This window comes from Acomys minous, assembly GCF_964271855.1.
Source record: "Acomys minous genome assembly, chromosome: 14".
NCBI classification, from domain to species: domain Eukaryota; kingdom Metazoa; phylum Chordata; class Mammalia; order Rodentia; family Muridae; genus Acomys; species Acomys minous.
Genome location: NC_140496.1, coordinates 85,938,930 through 85,960,521, shown reverse-complemented (window position 1 = coordinate 85,960,521; position 21,592 = coordinate 85,938,930). Strand labels below are relative to the sequence as shown.

The 21,592-nt window shown below is 43.1% G+C and overlaps 1 protein-coding gene across 1 annotated transcript; it reads right to left on the bottom strand.

Moving 5' to 3' along the window:
- Positions 1–1,641: 1,641 nt before the first annotated feature.
- Positions 1,642–20,833, bottom strand: ETNPPL (ethanolamine-phosphate phospho-lyase). The gene is made up of 13 exons (XM_084756225.1): positions 20,628–20,833; positions 17,468–17,586; positions 17,080–17,239; positions 15,413–15,487; positions 12,020–12,110; positions 10,959–11,075; positions 8,453–8,535; positions 7,677–7,902; positions 6,417–6,571; positions 5,473–5,562; positions 4,580–4,710; positions 3,054–3,121; positions 1,642–1,949 (listed from the first exon to the last, which is right to left on the bottom strand). Exons 1-13 carry the CDS (start codon positions 20,795–20,797, stop codon positions 1,818–1,820), a joined length of 1,617 nt encoding a protein of 538 aa, XP_084612351.1. The 5' UTR covers positions 20,798–20,833; the 3' UTR covers positions 1,642–1,817.
- Between the last annotated feature and the right edge of the window lie 759 nt (positions 20,834–21,592).

The window sequence follows — 21,592 nt, the reverse complement described above, 5'->3', positions numbered from 1 at the left end:
CTTCATGCCCTTTGTTATAACTTAGGCTAAAGGGGTTGGACCATCTGGGTACACTGCAGAATGATCCATTGCACTGCTGGCCCTATGCTAATGCAACTGCAGGTGCCAGAGATGCTCCTTGGCAGAAAATGGCAGTATGCTGGTTGTATTGAAAAGACACAGGTACTCAAGAGGACTTGGGTAAGGCTCTATGATTCCAAGAACCACCATTTCTGTCCCCTGGCTGTTGGCTGCTTTATAGCTATTCTCAACAGGTTGTTGAAAGAGTGGTAGTGGAAGAGTTTTCTGGAAGCAGAGCCCTAAGTGGCAAGCCTGAGCATCTGCCTTGCATGGTAAGAAATGATGGGAAGTGCATAAGTAGCTGAAAACAGTCTAGCTGGTTGTCCAGGAACTTGAAAGTTCTAGAACAAAAGAGATATGAGGTACAGGCACATATATTGCACAAATACTTCATGTTAAAATTATTTTTATCCCATTCTAATGGCCACCAAAATCAACACCGGCCATACAAGCAAGGAAATGGTAGTGGGAGACTCGAGCAGAGAGCACACAGTGGTAGAGATGGAGGCAACACATGAACCAGCAGCCTAGGCTCCTACTTATCAAGGCCAACTTCACAACGTATATCCAGGTTGATTGAAGCAGAATCTGATGTTGAGCCCCCGATACGACCCTACTCCTTGAAGAGACCAATCAACCACCTTGTGGAAAGCTGACTACATAGGCCCCCTTTATCCCACAAGGACAAGTGGTTTGTTCCATTAGGAATAAACACCTTATGATTGTTCAGTTGACTTAAAAGAAGAAAAAAACCCAGACTCTCCATACCAAAATCTAAGGCCTTCCACATGTGTAGCCCACAGGCAATGGTCCCATAAAATACTAACACTCAATGAACAAGATCTCATACTCCCGTGAAGAAATCTCTCTTAGTTAACAGTAAACAAACACCGACAACTTACTGTCTCTTCTTTATGAGAAAAAAAACAAACCAGCACATTTAAAAACTATTAGGAAGGCAACAGAGAGACCCAGGTCAAACAAAAGCTATTTAGGGTATGTGGGGTGCAGGTGATAATGAGCTTGGGGAGATAAGATGGTGGGGAAGGGACCCTTTTTAGCTGATAGGCAAACAACTTGGTCAAGGCTGCAAGGCCCATGGTAGCCAGGACTGAAGTTCCCAACTCTGAAAGCCGGTTTTTGGCTGCTGATGCTGTTCTAGAGACACCCTCATGCAAGCGTTTGTGTGTGTCCCTGTCAGTTCCCACAGGAGGGCTCCTTACGAACCACCCCTTTTTACCTTTTCCTCTGTGCTCTGCTATTTCCTTCTGGAATGACTTAGATTTCACCACTACAGCCCACGATGCTCTCTTTATAGTTATCATTTTTGTTTACCTCATCTTTTGTTTTATCAAGATCCATAAAGTTTATGTATTAACCCTTTTAGAGTTTTTCTTACGATTAAAGATACTTTAATATACTAACTCTCTGAAGTTAATGGGGTAGACTTCCCTTGCTTCTCTAATTTCAAGCATTACAACACAAAAAGTAAAGCACCCAGCTTAATCTTGCATTAGAGAACTTAGTTATGGTAGAATAGATGACCACAGAGTTGCAGGCAAGGAATGACCAAGCGAGAGGTTGAATTAATAATGTTGACATAGTTTATCACTTTGTTTATTGACATTACTAATCTATCTTTTAATGTGCAAGTAAGGCAGATTGAGCATTCTAATTTAAAAGACTAGTAAGAGGCGAGATGTATCCACTTGCTCTCTTTATCCCTGGGTATTTATCTGCTGTTTAACACTCATCTTTCATGTCTTGAGTCTTTTGCTGAGCAGCACGTGCTGATCTGAGCACACACCGTTTCTCTTTCTGCTGTGGTTTTCTCTGGACTCGGCGGTGCCACTATGGTTGGGCAATTCCACGCGTGCTTCCTTAGGCATCTGTAAGGACAGGACCACAAAACTCCCATGGATGTCCATCTCCTCAATCACCAACCTCTCCAGTCTGATTTAACAGGACACCCTCCCCCACCCAAGAGAACACCAGGCATTTGAAAGATGATGTCAACATCAATTCGGAGACTCCAGGGCAACATTTTGCACCTGTGCAATAACTAACTTCAGGGTGCGATTCCCCGCAGTAAACTCTTGGTTTTGCAAGATTCTGGTCAGTGCGGTGTGAATCCATTTTGCAGCTGTGATTCTGACCTAGATTTGAGAAACTATTCCTGCCCTTTCGATAATAATGGGTTATTATGACTGGTTTGTGTTGTGTGAAGAGACAGAGGGCATCTTGTTAGAAATCATTTGCTCTCATTCAAACACCCCCATGTGTTGTGTTTTTTTTAACCATGAAAAGGACTTTGCTGACTGCGCTGGGTGCACAGGCAGGCTCTGAGCACTGAATGTTCCCTTGCCATCTAAGCTATAAACAAATAACAAATTATGCAACAAAGCCTCTCAAGGTTTTGCTTTCCTGTTTCCAGGCTGGGGAGTTCTTTCTCGCACCATGGGCAGCTCAGGAAGAGAAGGGAAAAGCCCTCTGCTGGAAGCACATCAAGAGTAGAAACTAGGCCATTCGGTGCCAGTGATTCCCCAGGCAACTGGCTGCTGCTTCCACATTAGCTCATTTCAGAACCAATTTTTGATATTTCAGAGCCGTGCTGCTAAGGCTCCTGTCGATGGTGAAGAGCACTGTGGGAACTGAAGAGCATTGTGGGAACCAGAGATGACTGCAGATGGCTTTCTGGGTCAACAGGAGAATGCTCAGGCCATTTATTAGTCTCTCCTCATATCTGAAAGCTGTCCTTATATAGGCTAGAAGAGAGAGGCCCTTTGCTCTTATTTACATTTTTATATGCAAATGAACCCGTAGTTACTTGGTTCCATCTCTTGCAAATGATATGCTATTGGCTCTGGGAATTGAATTGTGTACTCAAAATTGCAATGAAAGTCCAACCTTAGCACAAGATGCTTTTGTACATTAAAAATGTAATCCCCATTGCTTGAAGCTTTCCTCCTAAATGCAAAGTGGCCACCTCTCACCTTCGCTCTGCAAGCAGGATTCTCGGAGATCATGCTGTCACTCTCGGATGCCATGACTCCTTCTAAAACTAAATCAAAGAAGATATAGAGAAGTTAGGTAAACATAATTTTAAAAAGTAGTGTCTAGGAATATCCTTAATAAGGACTAGAGAAGAGGCATGTGATGCCTTTAACAAACATTAGTGTTAGGATTGCTGCTTGCATTTTTTCAGGATTTGTTTATTACTATTTATGTGTATGGGTGTTTTCCTTGCATGTATGTCTTTGCACCATGTGCATGCCTGGTGCAAGAAGTCAGAGGGTGATGGTAGAGCCCTTGGAACTGGAGTAACAGACAGTTGTAAGCCACTGTGTAGGTGCTGGGATTTGAACCCTGGTCCTTTGGAAGAGCAATTGGTACTTTTTGCTGTTGAGACATCTTTCCAGCTCTAGTTTACATTTTGGTTTTAGTTTTTCACTGTTAATTTGTTCCTGGGGCTTGAGCCTGTTTTACTTGTGTCTGTTCACATAGTCCAGTTCTTCTGGGCTGCTAATAATATTGTTCAGTTCAGTCTGAGTGGGGTCAGGCTTGGTGACAGAGCATCCTATACTGCATTCTTCTACCTGGTGCTGTGGGATCACTGGGTACCCCAGCTTGGGAGGGTGTTTGACAGGTTTGGGTGTGACCACGTTCTCTGAGTCCAAAGCGAGACCTTGCTGTGAACCACAGGTTGATGTAGAAGTTTCCAATCATTAATGATCTATGATGTGTTGACTTGTGACTTATATCTTAGCCAAGCAGAGAGGTTGAATAAAACTAAGCCATAATAAAAAAAAATAGGCTAATATTTCAATAGCTCTATGATTTCAACACTGTTTTCCAGTGTTTATTTACTTTCCAATGTGATTTATGTTCATAACAGAAAAATAAATGAATTTAGTTGTATAATATGAATAAACAGAAGATAAAATGTCTATGATGGGCCAGAGTTCTGAATGACAAGAGAAATAAACATAAACTGATCAAAAACACTTTAATATTTGAAGCATTCATAAAAATGGAAAGGGAAAAAATCCAAAGTGAAATATGGTCAAAAACTGTTTGTCTATGCCTTGTAGTTTTTATTTAAAATGTTTCAGATATCTTTTGGCTCCTTGGTTTTGTTGAGTTGGGGTCTTCTTGTGCAGAGCAGGCTGACACCGAATACATTGTCCTTATGTCTTATCACCTGAACAATAGCTAGGTTGATGGACGTGCACTGCTAAAACAAACAGCAAACACCCCTCCCCAACTAGCCAAGCAATAGCAGCAACGTGGTAATTTACTGAAAACTTGCATTTGGAGTTGAATGAATATAAATGAAACATTTTGACTTAACTAAGAGTCCATGCGATTTATTTTTGCATCTATCTAATTCTAGTTTGAAGGGAAAGTTGTCCATGTATTTGTTTCCCCTTGCTCTGTGTCCCTGGCACATAGAAGGCTAGGGAAGGGCATTGGGAAGCTTGGGAGAAAAGAGGGAGACATCATAAGATTGTGGACCAACCTGTTAAAATGCCATCAAGGCGGTCCACCATGAACTTCGCGTCTTCTTCTGTGAAGCACATGGGTGGTTTTATTTTCAGCACGTTCCTATGAGGGCCGTCGGCACTGAGAAGCACTCCTTCTTCCTTCATCCTAATCAGTGTGGGAAATGAAGGGCTGTGAGCACACACAACGGGGGAGAGGGGGTGTGTGTGAAGGGCTGTGAGCACACACAATGGGGAGTGAAGGGTTGTGAGCCCACACAATGGGGGGTGAAGGGCTGTGAGCACACACAATGGGGAGTGAAGGGTTGTGAGCACACACAATGGGGGGTGAGGGGCTGTGAGCACACACAATGGGGGGTGAGGGGGCTGTGAGCACACACAATGGGGAGTGAAGGGCTGTGAGCACACACAATGGGGGGTGAAGGGCTGTGAGCACACACAATGGGGGGTGAGGGGGCTGTGAGCACACACAATGGGGAGTGAAGGGCTGTGAGCACACACAATGGGGAGTGAAGGGCTGTGAGCACACACAATGGGGAGTGAAGGGCTGTGAGCACACACAATGGGGAGTGAAGGGCTGTGAGCACACACAATGGGGAGTGAAGGGTTGTGAGCACACACAATGGGGGGTGAGGGGCTGTGAGTACACACAATGGGGTGCAGGGCCATGAGCACACGCAATGGGGGATGCAGGGCCATGAGCACACGCAATGGGGGATGCAGGGTTGCGGGCACATGCAATGGGAAGTGAAGAGATGTGAGCACACACACTGGTGCATAAAGGGCCATGGGCACACAGTGCGCTCATGTACCTGCAGGTTTAAGTGTTTGTCTTAGGGTGTCCATTTCAGAGAGATGAGAGGAAGCGAGTGTTCAAGGGGCCAGGACAGCAAAGGAGACGTGAATGTACCTGTAGATGACGTGCTGTGCCTCAGCTGTTGCAGGTGTTCTCTTCTCATGGTCCTTCACCAAATCAATGCCAATAAAAAGGCCAACACCCCTGAGGAAGAGGGAAAAGCGTCCACTTGTACTCTCTGAGCCTGGCACTATCACCAATTGCCATTTGGTTTTAAGTAACTCAAGATACCAAGCCAGTTGCACTTCATGTTTGAAACCTGTTTTGTCACCAGGGATTGCAACCCCCCCCCACGCTTAATTTAATAAGGGAATAGTACTTTAAAACAATTTTGTGTTTGTATACATGTATGTGTGAGTAGGGAACATGTATGTACATAGGCACATGTGTGCGTGTGCGTGTGCCCGTGGTGGGCAAAGGCCAACTGCAGCGGTGTTAGTCAGGTGCGGTTGCTCTTATGTTACCACAGGGCCTCTCCCTGGTCGCATCTTGCTGGTTGGGATAGGCTGCCCAGCGCTATGATTGTAAGTGAGCACCTCTCTGCTGCCTTTATGCAGGTTCTAAGGACCAACTCGGATTCCTGTGCTTATACAGCAAACCCACTGAGCAATCTCCTCAGTGCTCCAAACAACACTTGATGCTGTTTAACTTCTCAGGGTATTCATGACTGCAAATTCTTATAATTGTCTGAGAAAAATACCCAGCAATTGAGATACCATTTTCTACATTATCCACAAGTCATTTAGAGTCATGATATTTTCCTTCCTTCCATCTCTTGGACTTAAAATTATCCTAACTGCAGGAAAGAAAACCTACAAGTGTGGCAAGACATATGTATGCAAATGTTGCCAGGGTAGTTGCTGAGTCCTGGATTAAGAGTGATCTTCGCTCTTTCTGTTTCTTGGCGTTTTATGTATTTTAGCTTGAGCTTGCAAGATAAAATATAAGCTTCTCTGCTATGGGACAACAAATGAGCACACGATGCTCGGTCAACACACCTGATATCTCCTATCAAAGGGTGCTTAGCCTTCTGCTCATGCAGGAGCTCTGTGAGATAACTTCCCACTCGGACAGCATTTCCTTGAAGGTTTTCACTCCCAATTACATCCAGCACAGCCAAACCAACCGCACAAGACACTGGATTTCCTCCATACTACAGACAAAGATGAGAGAGCAACAATGGAATTAGTGGTGTTGCTTCATTCACAAGAAAATTGGCATTTAACACATGTCTGAGAGACAAAAACATGTTTTAATGCCTTCAGCAGTCCTCACAAGAGTATATATTATTAGAGATACAAATGCTTAATGTATATGTAAAAATACAATTTTAACTGGAGTTTTTTTGTAATACATATCTTTCAGAATCAGAAGATGGGTGGTTTTACTTATTGAGATTGGGCGACAAGTCACTCCTGGTGATATTCTCCAGGATGCGGAACTAGTGTGAGGGATTATAAGGAACACATTGGTTTGTCCAAGCAAGGACAGAAAGTATTATATTGTTAATGAAAGATTCCGAAGTGTGGTTCAGTAAGGGAAATATGTGTTTCTGTCTTTACAGAGCCAAAAACAGCTAAACAGCAGTTTCTCTGAAAAAAAAAAATCTTCAGAGATTTGCCTTTTGCTTTTGTCTGGAACAACTGCCACTGCTGTGCACACAGCAATAATGTGTCTAAGCCTAAACTTCTCACTTTAGAGAGTAAAGCTGAAGAAATAGAGCTTTCTAAAGGTAAACATTTAGTATCTGGTACGAGAGTTGGGTAACATATCTGGTACCAAAGTAGCTAAATGCTTTAAGATTGTTTGGGAGGGGCTGGGGAGATGGCTCAGCGGTTAAGAGCACTGACTGTTCTTCCAGAGGTCCTGAGTTCAACTCCCAGCAACCACATAGTGGCTCACAACCATCTATAATGTGATTTAATGTGCACTTATACATAATAAATACATCTTTAAAAAATAAAAAAAGATTGGGAGATTTCAGTACAATACAAAACGAAGTAGGTCACGTTGTCTGTTAATGAAATGAATGCTGAAGTTTAGCAGGATAGTTGTCTATTAAAAAAACCTAGCAAGGCTGTTACAGGAAGAAGAAAAATAAAAGAAGAGTAAAGTCTGGCTTGAGCAAAGTGTGACAGAAATATTAGAGGGATTTACTGCTAACACAGACCCCTTTCCTTTACTATGTTGTTAAAAAAAAAAGTCAAAGAACATGCATTATTTTCCACCTAGAATTAAATCTGCAAAGCAAAACTTACTGTATTGAAATACTCCATGCCGGAGCTGCTGAAGGCCTCTGCCACTTCTTTGGTTGTCACCACACAGGATATCGGGTGACCATTGCCCATAGGTTTCCCCATAGTGATGATGTCTGGGACAAAGTCTTCACCGTGCATCTGGAAGCTCCAGAAATGCCTTCCAACTCTGCCAAAGCCTACTTGAACTTCGTCAGCGATGAACACACCCCCTGCTCTGCGAATGTGTCTGAAAAGCAACGATCAATGTTGATGCCCTCGGACCACTGCTTGTCCCCAGAACTACCCGGAAAGACTACTGGAGTCAGAAAAAAAAAAAAGTTAACCTAAAGCCTCTGTTTGTGTCAAAAAAATTCTAGGACTCGAAACCTTGTAGAGATGTCACAGGGTAATCATGTGATTTCTAGATGAGATTTACCCCATACTGCCTGGATGTAATATGCTTAGAGTAAGCTGTATTGGAACATTTCACTTGGGAAGAGAGCTGGACGTGTGGCGCTTACCAGGGTCAATTGTCAAATGGTTACTAACTGGCAAGGTGTAGGGATGGGCCAGTGAGGCAGGATGCCCAGCAGAAGCTGGAGTATAGTTCTGGAGGGTAGACAGTATTAAACCTTTTATTTTCTCCATCTCGGGAAAGATCAGGGGACGTCCCAGAGTCCTGAGGTAGCAGGAAGGCGGTCAGGAGCAGCTTTTCACCAGCTAACCCGGATGTATGACCTGATAGACTTGTCATAGTGCCCTCAGCTTGACCAAGGATGCCCAAGTCAAGTACATACTCAGCCACTTTCTGGAAGTAGCCTGCTGGAGGGATAATTTGTCCACCACAACTCTGCATGGATTCAGCAATAAAGGCGGCAATCTATACGAGAGAAGATGGGGTCAAAATCTATACATCATAGGCTCCCCTCCTACCCTTAAGAAGGAGAATGTCCTATACAGCAAGTTTTCATTTTAAAGATCTATTTTTTTATATAATGTGTGTGGGTGTTTTGCATGTATATGTATCTCTGTACCATGTCCATGCAGTGCCCAAGGGGGGCAGAAGAGGACACTGCATCCTCTGCAACTGGACTTACAGATAGTTCTTAGCTGCCATGTAGGTGCTGGGAACCAAACATTGAGAACAAGTGCTCTTAATAGCTAAGCTATTTCTCCAACCTCAAGGGCATGCTATCTTAAAGAAGATTTATCTTTATTTTTAATTTTATGGGTGTGTGCTCATCCCTCTGTGTGTATGTGTACATGCGTACAGGTGCTCAAGGAGGCCAGAAATACATGGATTCTCCCCAGAGCTGCAGTTATAAGTGGTTGTGAGACACCTAACATTGGTTCTGGGACCCAAACACAGGTCTTATGCAAGAGCAGTATTGTATTCTTGACTATAGAGCCATTTTTCCCCCCAGCCCTTAGAGTAGGTTTTACCCATGGTAAGTGCTAAATAGGCTTTTAATTAAAAATAAAAGCTCTCTGTGCCAAAAGAACACCAATTTAATGAAATCCTGGGATATCAGTAAAAGCCAGCAAGTGAAATAGAGGTTGTGAGAAGAGGACTTCATAATTAAAGGGCAATCTCTTCATCAGTTTGTGCCGAGTAACTCATTGATGCCTGTGATAGGAGCCTTTGAACACTGATCTCGGTTCAGAGGGTATAACCTTGGTGCCATTCCCAAGTTAGTAAAACAAGACTGCTTGAGGCTAGAGTCAGCCCAAGAAGTATGAGGGCAGCCTGAGGCTACACATGAGGGCTACAGGGCTATACTTCTAGGTCTGGCATTGGACCAGGCTGTCTTCTACAGCTAGACAGCTCAATAGAAACTACAGGGGAAGCAAGTGGCTATGGGAGAAGAAAGTCAAAGTAGCAGCCATTGAAGGAAGAAGAGAAATTGCAATAAAGGCATGAGAAAAGAAATCCAGAGAGTCAAGCCTGCCAGCTGCATTAACCTGTGTTAAATTCTTCACCTCATAGTTATTTAGTCTCTTAGCTATAAATTGGGGCTGCTGGACCCCAGAGATTTCTGCTCTAACCTTCCATGACTTTGTAAGCACAGCTGACATTTAGAAGACATGCTCCATATTTATTTCTTCATAGCTTTCAGCATTGGTAACATGGTAGCATCAATCCCTGAACTGTTTTTTTTTAAAGATTTATTTATTTATTAGTATGTATACAGTGCTCTGCCTATACGTACACCTACAGGCCAGAAGAGGGCATCAGATCACATTATAGATGGCTGTGAGCCACCGTGTGGTTGCTGGGAATTGAACTCAGGACCTCTGTAAGAGCAGTCAGTGCCCTTAACCTCTGAGCCATCTCTCTAGCCCAATCCCTAAACTGTTAAGTGCTAATATTGTTTTATTTAAAAATTACCTGCACTCTCCATTAGAAGACCAGTCCTTGTAGTTTTGTTAAGGTAAAAAATATTTTCTGAAAGCATTAGTTACCATCTGAAACTACACAAGGAGGCTCCAAAGCTCTTGTAATGGGGAGAGCTTTAGGTTCTTCTGCCCAGACATGTTACAGAGGACATGGAAGCAAAGTAGGGGTGGGGGTGGGAGAGACACTTTAGAAACAAGAATGGATCTCCTGCCATGAAGGCAAAAATATTGTAGTTCACTGGAAGAGGCAAATTATTTTTATTTAATGAAGTATTTGTACTGCCATGTCTGTGGCCCTGAACCAGTTTAAAGACCGAGCGTTATCAAGTTGTGTTTCACCTGCACCTAGGAGCCCCTGTGATGGATGGAAAAGTGAACGTGAATCTGAGGACTGTAGGGGGAAGATTGAGAATGTGAACCCCTTTCCTGCTCTTGAGAACTCTGCGTGCTGTCTTGGAAAGCTGGGTCCAGGTGGAAAGCCTTAGTGAGAAGCCTAGCCTTAGCTCTGTGGTTCCAGCAGGTGTGCTAGCTCTGGGCAGCACCACAGCTCCCCTGAGGCTCTGAGAGCTTGGGCTAGTCCTGATGCTGGAACCTCTCTGCTTCTTTGTCACTCAGAGTTGATCCTCACAGTTGGAAGAGTCTGACCCTCGGGAACAGACCCTGTATGGTAGGCAAGAGATCAGAGCTAGGCGATCAGCGCTGGAGTAGTATAGTGATTATATTTCTAAGATAAATAAAAATGTACGATGACAGTGCACTTTTGCAACAAAACCCAAGTGAAAAAATGTAGTCAGCAAAGAACAGAAAGAGATTTTAGATGGAATCCCTTTTTCTTCTCTGTCGAGAACTCCAACTGTTGTAACTATTTCCATAAAAGACTTTAAAAGTGTTTCCCATGGTGCCAACCTTTCTTCCCTTGCCGTGAGCCTCTTCAATGATTTTCTTCACTTCGTCTGCATATGCTGTGGCCGGGTCTTCATGGTCCTCTCTGTATTTTCCCCTGTAAGTATCTGGAGCTGGAGCCTAAAACATCAGATGACACAGTTTCTCATTAATTGCCTCCTTAGAAAACCAAGGGACCACCTCTTCCTCTCCGCCTGCCCCCCCCACTCCAGGGCATGTTGGAGGGTGATCCTGTTCACCCACACACCCCAGGAGCCTTGTATCTTTCTACCCTTCTGAATGCTGTGAAGAACTGACATCTGATCGGTGAGCTGGAGCTTAGAAAGCCCAGCCCCTATAAAATCAAAACTCCAGCCCCTATAAATCAAAACCCCATCCTTACTCACATAGCCAGCAAATGTGGCTTCGCCAGTGCAATTCCATGATATGAAAATAACAAGAAGTGGAGACTGCACTAATGGCCGTATGTAAAACAAACACACCATTGATTACGTTACAGACCATGGCCACTTAGGAAACTCAAGTGCCTTGGTGCTTAAAGTCCTGCCAGAAAGCAGTGAGGACTCCAAGAGAGTCTACCGACCCTCCGTTAACACAACCATACAAAGTGAGTATCACTGTTTCGACAACGTGGCCGGCTTCCCTATTTGATGGAATAAAGCCCCTTAACAATTCACAGTATTCACCTACCTATGCCTTATGTAAATTACTGGTATAGCACTCACAGAAACTTACTTAGCTCTGAGTGCTGACCTGGCACCAGTAATTGGAAGAGTAGCTGAAAATGAGTAGGCACAAGAATGGAATGCTAGCTGTTAAAAAATCTGGTCCACCATTTCCACCTTTACACTCTTCCACCGGCATCCTCACTTTGAGCCACAGGCTGCCAGGACGTGGCCCTCTGAGCTCAGCACATCACGTAACTGCCTGAAACCTTCGTTTTTTTGTTATTGTTTTTTCTTTCTCTCCCATGGTTCCACTCTGCTTTGAGGTGAGGGTTGGGCTTGGATTACAATAGTTTGTCCAGCCTCAGCATTCTGGTTGTAGGACCCAGGGATATTTACCACATGTACAAATTCCTTCTTGACATCTTTGTCCTTCTGAAACTTATAAGGGCTGATCTCAATTAATGACGACAGGTGACCATGATAAGCACTGAAACGAAAAAGAAAAGTAACCAAAACTAGTTCCAAGAGAGGTGTTTTTCTAGTATGTGAAACCCAGTGTTGTTGTATACCACTCAGTATCAGTCACTGGGGAGAATTTCAGTGCCGGTGCCACATTTAACTGTAAAGGTAGATGTGGCCTTTCATGACAGTAGTGGCCATTTGATTTGTCTACTTCCCCTTACATATCTAACGAAGTACATGAAAAGTCTAGTGTGTATCCTCATAGGCCGTTGTTTTTATTATGGTAGGAAAACCAATTTATTTGAATTATATTGCTAAATTAGATTCTCCAAATGTGAACATTTTTATATCTTCCTGCAGTCTTGTAAGTTGAGTATTCTACATTCTCAAACATTTTTTTTTTAACATTTATTTAGTGTGTATGAGTGTGCGTGTGCATGAGTGCATGCGTGTGCAGCATGGCACAACTTGCAGGAGTTAGAGCTCTTCTTCCACCATGCGGGTCCCGGGCATCAGACTTAGGCTGTCAGGCTTGGCAAGCAAGCACCTGATGAGCTGTCTTACCAGCCTAAATTTGTAAAAATAGGCCTCATCTATTGCTCTGTCTGGCCTTAAACTCCTGGCCTCAGATGACTCTTCTGCCTCAACTGGGACTACAGGAATGTGCCACCATGCCTGGTTAGTAAGTCTGAAAAACCATTTTATAGATATGGGTTTCTGATTGGGGTGCTGTCTAAAGGATGCCTGGTAGGAGACATTCAGCAAATACGAAATTATTCTGAAAGAAAAATTTGGGTCCAAGAGATGACCAAGTAGCTACAAAATTAAATTTCTTTTTTCTCACTTAACACACAAATGGTGATGATATTCCTCTTCCTATTTCTTGCCCAGAAATGTAATGAGCAGATGTGGAGAGAAAAGTCTAAAAGGCTCATCCTCAGATGATTACAAATTGAGAGGCTCAGGCCTAGATTGTACAGAATACAGCCAACCAGCAACCAAAGGATGAGAATCTTAACTGAAAAAACGGTAAAGGATATGAGAAGGGAACCCCAAGGGTAAAAGCGTAAAATGTATGTGAGATGATTCTCAAATCAACAATGCCAGGTAAACAGTGCAAATTAAGATATTCTATACCCAATAGAAGAAAGCAGAAAGCTAATTAGCATTAAGTTTGCTTAGGCTGTGGAGAAGGGGCCTTTCCTGTGCTGTGTCTGGTGTTGCGATCACACTGGAGACAAATATGGCTATGTTCAGTTAAATTAGCAGCACCTTAGCATACCTTGCTGCCCAGCCATCTTGTTTCCGGAATTTATCCCTAAGGGATTCTCAGAATGTCCTGTGGAGGAAAGTTTGTCTTAAAAAAACCAATACATTGGGCCTGGCGTGGTGGCGCATGTCTTTAATCCCAGCAGTTGGGAGGCAGAGACAGGTGGATCTCTGTGATTTCTAGGTCAGCCTGGTCTACAAAGGGAGTCTGGGACAGCCAGGGATACACACAGAGAAATCTTGTCTTGGAAAAACAAACAAACAAACAAACAAGCAAGCAAGCAAAAACCCCAATATGTTGACTAAATATTAAAATGACAACATATCGGCTGCCTCAAGCCACTGGAATATTTAAAATCCATATCTGTCTCACATTATGTTTCTATTGGTCAGAACCGAGTTTGAGGAATGGAACAAATTTCAAGAATGTGATGTGGGATGAAATATGAAAATGGTAACCTCCATAAAGCAGATACATGTAAGATAATTCACATTTTACATGATATGAAACTGACATGAAAGTAAAACAGAGCTAGTTGGGAGGAAGTAAGGAATTAAAAGAAGTAGGAAGTAGACAGGAGAGCGTAATAGTGGTAAATATGATCAGAAAATATTATGCACGTATATGGAATATCATAATAAATCAATTATTATATATAATAGTAAAAATTCAAATAACATAAAATGTATTCATATATATAACCATACACTAACTATATTATTAAGTTGTCCATAGGTCCATAAAATAGACACATTAACTACATTATTATAGTTGTCCATATGTGATAGAGGACAAGAATTTAAAAAAGGAAATGCCCCACCCCAGGTATGTTTACTTTCTAACATTCAGAACCCAAGAATCTGTTGCATAGCAAAGATGGTTTTTCAGGTACATTAAATTAAGGACCACTCAATAAGGGGATTATTCTGGATTATTTGTGTGGATCCAATATGATCACAAATGTCCTAAAAATGAAAGGAGGAGGCAGGAGCATGCTAAGCAAAGGCTTAAGAAGGTGGTGGCTGACTCTGAAGAAAAGGCTGGTGCCACAAGCCGTGGGAACAGACATACAGATCAGAAGAGTCAAGCATTCCCCAAAGATAACCCTGACTTTAGCTCAGTGAGGTATCTTAGCTTTCTGATTTACAGAAATGCATTTTAATAGTTCTGTATTAACGTGAACCTATAAGCTTGTAGCAACAAATGACGCATCAATAGGAAATGAGCAAGCACATTAAAAGAGTTTATAGGAGGTCACAAAATAAGGCTTCATATTTAATTTCACTCTGTCGGTTTGTGGGGTGAGGGAGCTGACAAAATAATTTTAAAAGTTTAGTACATATGGATGTCAAATTTCTTGTTGAAAATTAATGCAATCAGCCCGGGCATGGTGGCACAACCCTTTAATCTGAGTACTTGGGAGGCAGTGGCAGGTGGATCGCTGTGAGTTCGAGGCCAGCCTGGTCTACAAAGCAAGTCCAGGACAGCCAAGGCTAATACAGAGAAACCCTAACTCAAAAAACCAAAAAATAAAATAAAATAAATAAAATTAATGAAATTATGCTTGGGAGGTGAGCATCAATGTGATGGTTAGTAGTTATGATCAAAAGAAAGAGCACTAAGGTTTTAAATTTGCCATAAATTGCTGTGTTTAATATTAAGTACAGTGGATAATTACAATAGTGAGGCAAATGTTTGGATTAAAAAAATCTATGTTGTTATTTTGGAAACTATTGTGTTATGTGTGGGCAGCAGTAGACACAGTGTACAGTTACTGAGGGAAATGCCAGCCTGGACTCATATCAAGTCCATAAGGCTGCCATCAGCAAGACAGCCAGGAAAGTCGCCCCTGTTTTTAGGTGCATAGAAAGAGTGAATTACCATCTGGATTTAAGTTAGACTTGACACCTTATTGTGTAATTAAAAAAAAAAAATCTGTTCCATGTTTCTACCCTCCATAAGTGCCTGTGGTGTTACAGTAAAGGAGTTCAGTATAGATTGGTACGCTTTGGGCTCTGAAGGGGCTTCTCCCTTAGAAACCTTGTGCTAAGACTTACTGGTCAAGAGTGATCACATCCTGGTGGCCTCGGAACTGCCGTGCCAGGCGTAAGGCTAAGTCGTTGGCTTCGGATCTATTGAGACAACACAGAGAGGGGACAGTGTGACAACCTCGTTTTAAAATGGCTGTGTTAGTTGCAGAAATCGTAAGATGACATTTGTTCAGAAATGTCATCTTTCCTGCTTCATCCTGTTCCACCTAAGTTCCTGCTGTCACTTTCTAACACAAGTGTCACAGCCATTGAGGAATAAGACACATAGAAGAAAGCCAAAAGGATGACAGCTGTGCCCCTCACTTCACACAGCCACACCAGCTCTAAGTACACTAAGAGGTCAGCTGCAAGCCCTGTCCCAGGAGGAATGGACCACCCTCTGGTCTGACTGCCAAACCATGCTGTACCGACTCAATACTTAATTAGTTTCCTTATCTGTAAGATTAGGATCACCAACTGGGCGTCATGGCGCATGCCTTTAATCCAAGCACTCAGGAGGCAGAGGCAGGTGGATCACTGTGAGTTCGAGACAAGCCTGGTCTACAAAGCAAGTCCAGGATAGTCAAGGCTACACAGAGAAACCCTGTCTCAAAAAACCAAATAAATAAAAAAAATTAAAAAAAATTAGGATCACATGTTTTCTACCTAGTTCTGAGAATCTAAATATACTCTCTTCAGTGAAGGAAAGAAACAGTCACTCACTGGATGCTTGTGGCATGTTTGCCTATTTGTTCTCCTGATAATGCTACAAGCCAAGTATTGCCATAACCTCTTCTATGGGCGAGGCACAGCCTCAGAGAGGCTAAGTAAGATTTACAGCTAATTGGAGGAACAGTCAGGATTTAGACAGACACCTGTATGTATCCATAGTAGTCTAGGATTCGCTAGAAATGAAAGTTAGATGTTGTATTTTATTTATACAAAAAGAATGGTTTGTAACAACACAGGGGCCCCTCAAATACCTCCTTAGTTCGAGACAAAATAAAATAACGATTCACTCATTATAAAATCCCATGTGGAAAAGTGAGTCACAGAAAACCGTACAAGCAGACATTATAGCTTTCTAAATATAAAGTTCAATACATATGCCACTTTAAAAATAGCAAAGTGGCATACAGCTTTCCCAAAACACAACATCACACTTTCAGCTTCACGCATCTTTGGGCATGCATTTGCAAGTCACACTTTTTGATATCTGTATAGTTGTCCACAGAATGGATACATTACCATTTGTGCTTACAGAATTTAGGAGTTGGAATGAATGTATCTCTACTTGGGTTTTAATTGTGTTTGTGTTGGGAAAATATGCTCTTTTTTTTTTTTTTTTGTAGAAAAGCAAGTCAGTAAAAATTTTTTATGAAATTACAGCTTGTTTAGTGGGGTCATTTATTTGCTGAAATCTGTATTTATGCACTAAAAGGATTATGTGGGTTCACTGTTTTTCATTACACACTTTACTGTGTGTGACAAGATGACATCCCTGGATTCCGTTTTGCTCAGGGTCATGAAATAAAGTAAAAGATACAAAAAGGTTTGCTCCCAGGGAAGGCCACTTAGAAAGTGGCAGGAATTTTCCTTAAGTCTTTCCAGACATCTGCGCCACACCACGCACCAAATGGATAAGGTGCACAGATGAAAAGGGGGAGTGAGGGTGCCAGAAATCAGACACATACCCGGAGTTTGTAAAGTAGCAAACCGAGAGCTTCTGAGGCAGGGTGGCTGTAAGGCGCTTGGCAAACTCGACGATGTTGTCGTGGAGGAAGCGAGAATTCGTATTTAGCAATTCCATCTGTTTCGTGGCAGCTTTGACCACTTCTGGGTGACAGTGTCCCACTAAAACGCAGGAGATGAAGGAATAAGTTATAGCTGTAAGAGCTTTGAGGGAGAGGGGGATTCTGAAGGGGAAGGAAAGGGCTCCTTTCTCCCCTACATTTTACTGAGCTTCCTAGGGGTGACCCAGAGGGACCGATGTCAGGAGATGAACTGGGCTGCACAAGTCATTTCCTCTACTGTACTGTGCACAGGGTGCTTACCACGTGCTACTTACCACGTGCCACTTACCATGTGCCACGTTGTTGATGCAGTCCAAGTACCGTTTACCTTTCTCATCGAACATGTACTGCCCCTGGGCTCGCATTATTTTGATGGGATCCGCAGCAAAGAAAACTTTGCACGAGGGCCTAGGAATTGACACAGGAAACACATTGGTTTGGTCAGACAACTCGGTAGCTTTCCTTCTCAATGGAGGTCAACTGTCAGTGGAAAATGATAGTTACATAAGGGAAAAGGAAAACGGGCCCCATGTGACTGCATGATTTTTTTCATTTTATATTAGCTTGGAATCCTTCATTTGAATCCACAGTTGGTGTCACTGCTCACATTGCTATGTTCAAATTTTCACAGTTCCAAAGCTCTGTTTAGAGTTACATGAATGTTTAAACTCATGTTTTCTTTTGGAAATTTTATTCCATTGGAAAAAAATGACCTCCCTCACATAGGTTTCTATGACAGAGACTGCTATATATTTTAATAAATATCACTCATATAATAGCTATTCCCATATTTCCCCCTTCTCTCTCTTTCCAAGTTACTTCATAAGGAAATTAATAGTTAACCATAAATAACTTCGAGTAAAATACTACAAGGGGATTTTCATGTATTTTGGGCAGCACTTGTCCTGTATTAAATAAATGGCTCCCCACCAAAGTATTTTAAGTTCATTTGTTTTTGCAGGGCTTCTGTAAGCAAAATAAGAAGTCCCTGTTATTCTTGGTTATTTCCATGAACAATTATGGCATAAAGTTTAGCAACACACAAATATTACTGAGATTTCTGATCTTGGCTCAATGAACATTTAAGACCTAAAACTAAAAGTATGTAGATTTGTTTGCTTACTTGCTTGCTTGATTTTTTGTTTGTTTGTTTTTGTTTTTTCGAGACACGGCTTTTCTGTGTAACTGTTCTGGCTGTCCTGGAACTTGCTCTGTATTTCAGGTTGGCCTTGAACTCATGGAGATCCACCTGATTCTGCCTCCCAAGTGCTGGGATTAAAGGTGTGCACCAACACTGCCTGGAGTTGTTTTTTTGTTTGTTTGTTTTTGTTTTGTTTTGTTTTTTAAAGACAGGGACTTGCTCTGTAGACCAGGCTGGCCTTGAATTTACAGACATCTGCTTTTCTCAGTACTGGAATTACAGGACTAAAGGTGTGTGACACCACTGCCTGGTTAAAACTGTGTTTTTATTTTGGTGTTTTTTGCATACGTAAAAGAATTCTGCATACACTCTACAACAGTCATTCTCAACCTATGGGTCGTGACCCCTTGGGGGGTCGAACAACACTTTCACAGAGGTCGCATATTAGATATCCTACACATCATCAGATGTTGGCATTATGATTCATAACAGTAGCAAAATTATAGTTATGAAGTATATTTATAAAGTATAATTTTATGGTTGGGGTCACCACATCATCAGGTATTAAAGAGTTGCTGCGTTAGGACAGTTGAGAACCACAGCACCAGGGGGTTTGTAGGGATTTTTTAATGCTTACTAAGGTGATATGCAACTGCTTTGATTATTGAGAATAGAGGGTAACCTCACATTTTCTTTCTTTCTCTTTTGGTTTTTTTGAGACGGGGTTTCTCTTGTAGCCTTGGCTGTCCTCAACTTGCTTTGTAAACCAGACTGGCCTCAAACTCACAGACAGCCACCTGCCTCTGGCTCCCCAGTGCTGGGATGAAGGCATGCACCACCATGCCCTATAACCTCACATTTTAAAGTGACTTGTGGCTGTGATATAGGTTGGCGTAGGTTTTTGTGTAGTATTAAGGATTGGATCCCAGGACTTGTTAGACAAGCAGTTCACCGAGAGCTGTGCCCCATTTTTTAGTTTATCTAGTTTGTTCCCCCATCGGCTAAAATTGAAAGAGATGGGGGGGGGTTGATTTTTGTTGACTGAGATTCAACAGTTAGTTTGTAGCTACAAGTTAAGAGCCACACAGCAACCTTGGGTGTGGTTGACAGCTGCAGGCTTCCGAAGGCTCCTTGCCTTTTACACATACTCTCTCCATTTTGCCTATCATAGCTTATGCAAAATTCTCCCTTATCCCATCAGTCTATTATATTCTACATCCCTTCTTTCACAAACATTGCCATTTTCCCTCAGAAATTGTTTCCAAAGGAATCTAGTTAGTAAAGATGGTGATCAGGGAACGCAAGAGGAATCAGGGGCACTGTGAAAGAGGTCTTGGTCTAGAACCTTCTAGAACCTTCCAGGCAGAGCAAGGAGCTTTGGTACTAGAACCTGCTTAGCATTTCTGCCTGGAATACACTGCTTCTTTTCCTTATCCCTTTGTACACTGGTGACTGCACCAAGTATGCACACACTGTAGACAGCTGCTCTACAGGTCTAGGGCACAGTCATCTTTCATATGATGTGTATTTTGTCTTTTAAAAAACCCAGGCACAAAATACTAACTCATTCACTCTTATTTGCTCCTAGGACGTTATCAGTATGATCTGACAGGGGTGACATAGGTAACATGATACCTAATCAAGACCAGAGTTCAGACCAGTCTTTTATGTATACTGTTGTACTACTAACACAACACGGATGGAACAAACACCAGGAGAACACAGGATTTAAAAACCGACGTGAGGACGCAGCTTAGAACACCATGGCGAGGAAATTGTTAGGTGTGCCCCCAAACCCCTGCTTCTTATACAGGTGATTTAAGTTTTTCCACTAGCTGCTTAAACCCTCTATCGCCTCACCAAGCACATGGGGAAAAGTTCACTTTAAACAAAAGTTGTCAGAATGAGTTTGTTTTCGGAGCCATCATCCGAATGATTTCTGGGTGCCACTGTGGAGCTGATGGGCATGCTGTCACGCTCCTCATCTCGCTCACAGTGATCATTTCCCACCCCTCTCGCAGGACACAGAACCCCGGAGCCATCTCCTCCAGCCACTAACTGTTCTGCTGCAGAAGGCACAGGGCGGGGGGGGGGGGGGGGGGGGGAGAGCCGGCGGCGGGGGGGGGGGGGCGGGGGGAGGCGCTTCCAGGTGTGTGTTGATCCCTACAAGCAGCAGCGGCTTCTATAGCCTGTGGATGTGGCACTCCAGCTCTCCTACCAGCTCCAGCTGTTTGCCTTCCCTCCACCCCCCCCCCCGTATCCCCCACACCCCCCACCCGCCACCCTCGTTTCTGCTCCGGGCTCTTACCCGATGTGCTTCTCTCGCAGCGCCACGGTGTCCTGCTTGCTATACAGCTCGCACATGGTGGTCGTACTCTGCCAGTCAGTGTGCTTCCCTGCGGAGCCTGAGACACTAAGGATTTTTTCTTCTTCTTCCTGATGGCCCTTGCTTTGGGCGTCGGAGGTCACTGGTGGCATTAGACATCTAGGATCATTCCCTTTTTATGTGTTGCCTGTCTTTGCCCTTCGCCAAGTCCCTCCCTCCTGCTCCCCTCCTCCACCTGGTGCCTGCTTGGCAAGTCAGGAGCCGGGTCACCTCCGCCCCCAGTCTGACTGGCTCCTGTCTCTCCTCAGCAGATAGCCACTGCCCTTCCCCATCTTGTAATTCCATTTAAGCCGCCTTTTGTTTTCCTAACTTTGCCCGGTCCTGCCTTTCTTTCTTTCTCTGCCTGTAAACTCTCTCCTTCCCACTTTCTCCCCCCCCCCCCCAGTAATTTATTTATTCACTTTACACACTGATCACGGCCCCCCTGCCATTTTCCACCTCACACACCGCTCCGCCCTCCTCCTGCCATTGACTGCACACAAGCAATAGGTCAGCTACTCCCATGTCACGTGACTGGGACTCAGCTTGTCTCTCAGATATGGGGAGTGGTAGACCTGGTATTCTAAACATCTACTCTTAATAGTTTGATATAGACACCTTCAATCTCTAAAGCAAGCTGAGAAAGGAAGAAGCCAGGCTATTTCTTATCCCACAACCCCTAGCTTCCCAACAGTGTACACAGAACTCGCTATCTATCTATCTATCTATCTATCTATCAACCTCCTGTAGGATGGCTCTCTCAATCCTGATGGAATCTGAAGCTAAATACAGAGATGAATTGAACCTTGATTAGCGATGACCCTTGAGTCATCAGGTACCTTTAGAACCAGAGGTCACCTGTAGGTTCTGTTGATAAGAACTGAGAGGCTTTAGGGGAGGAGCAAGTT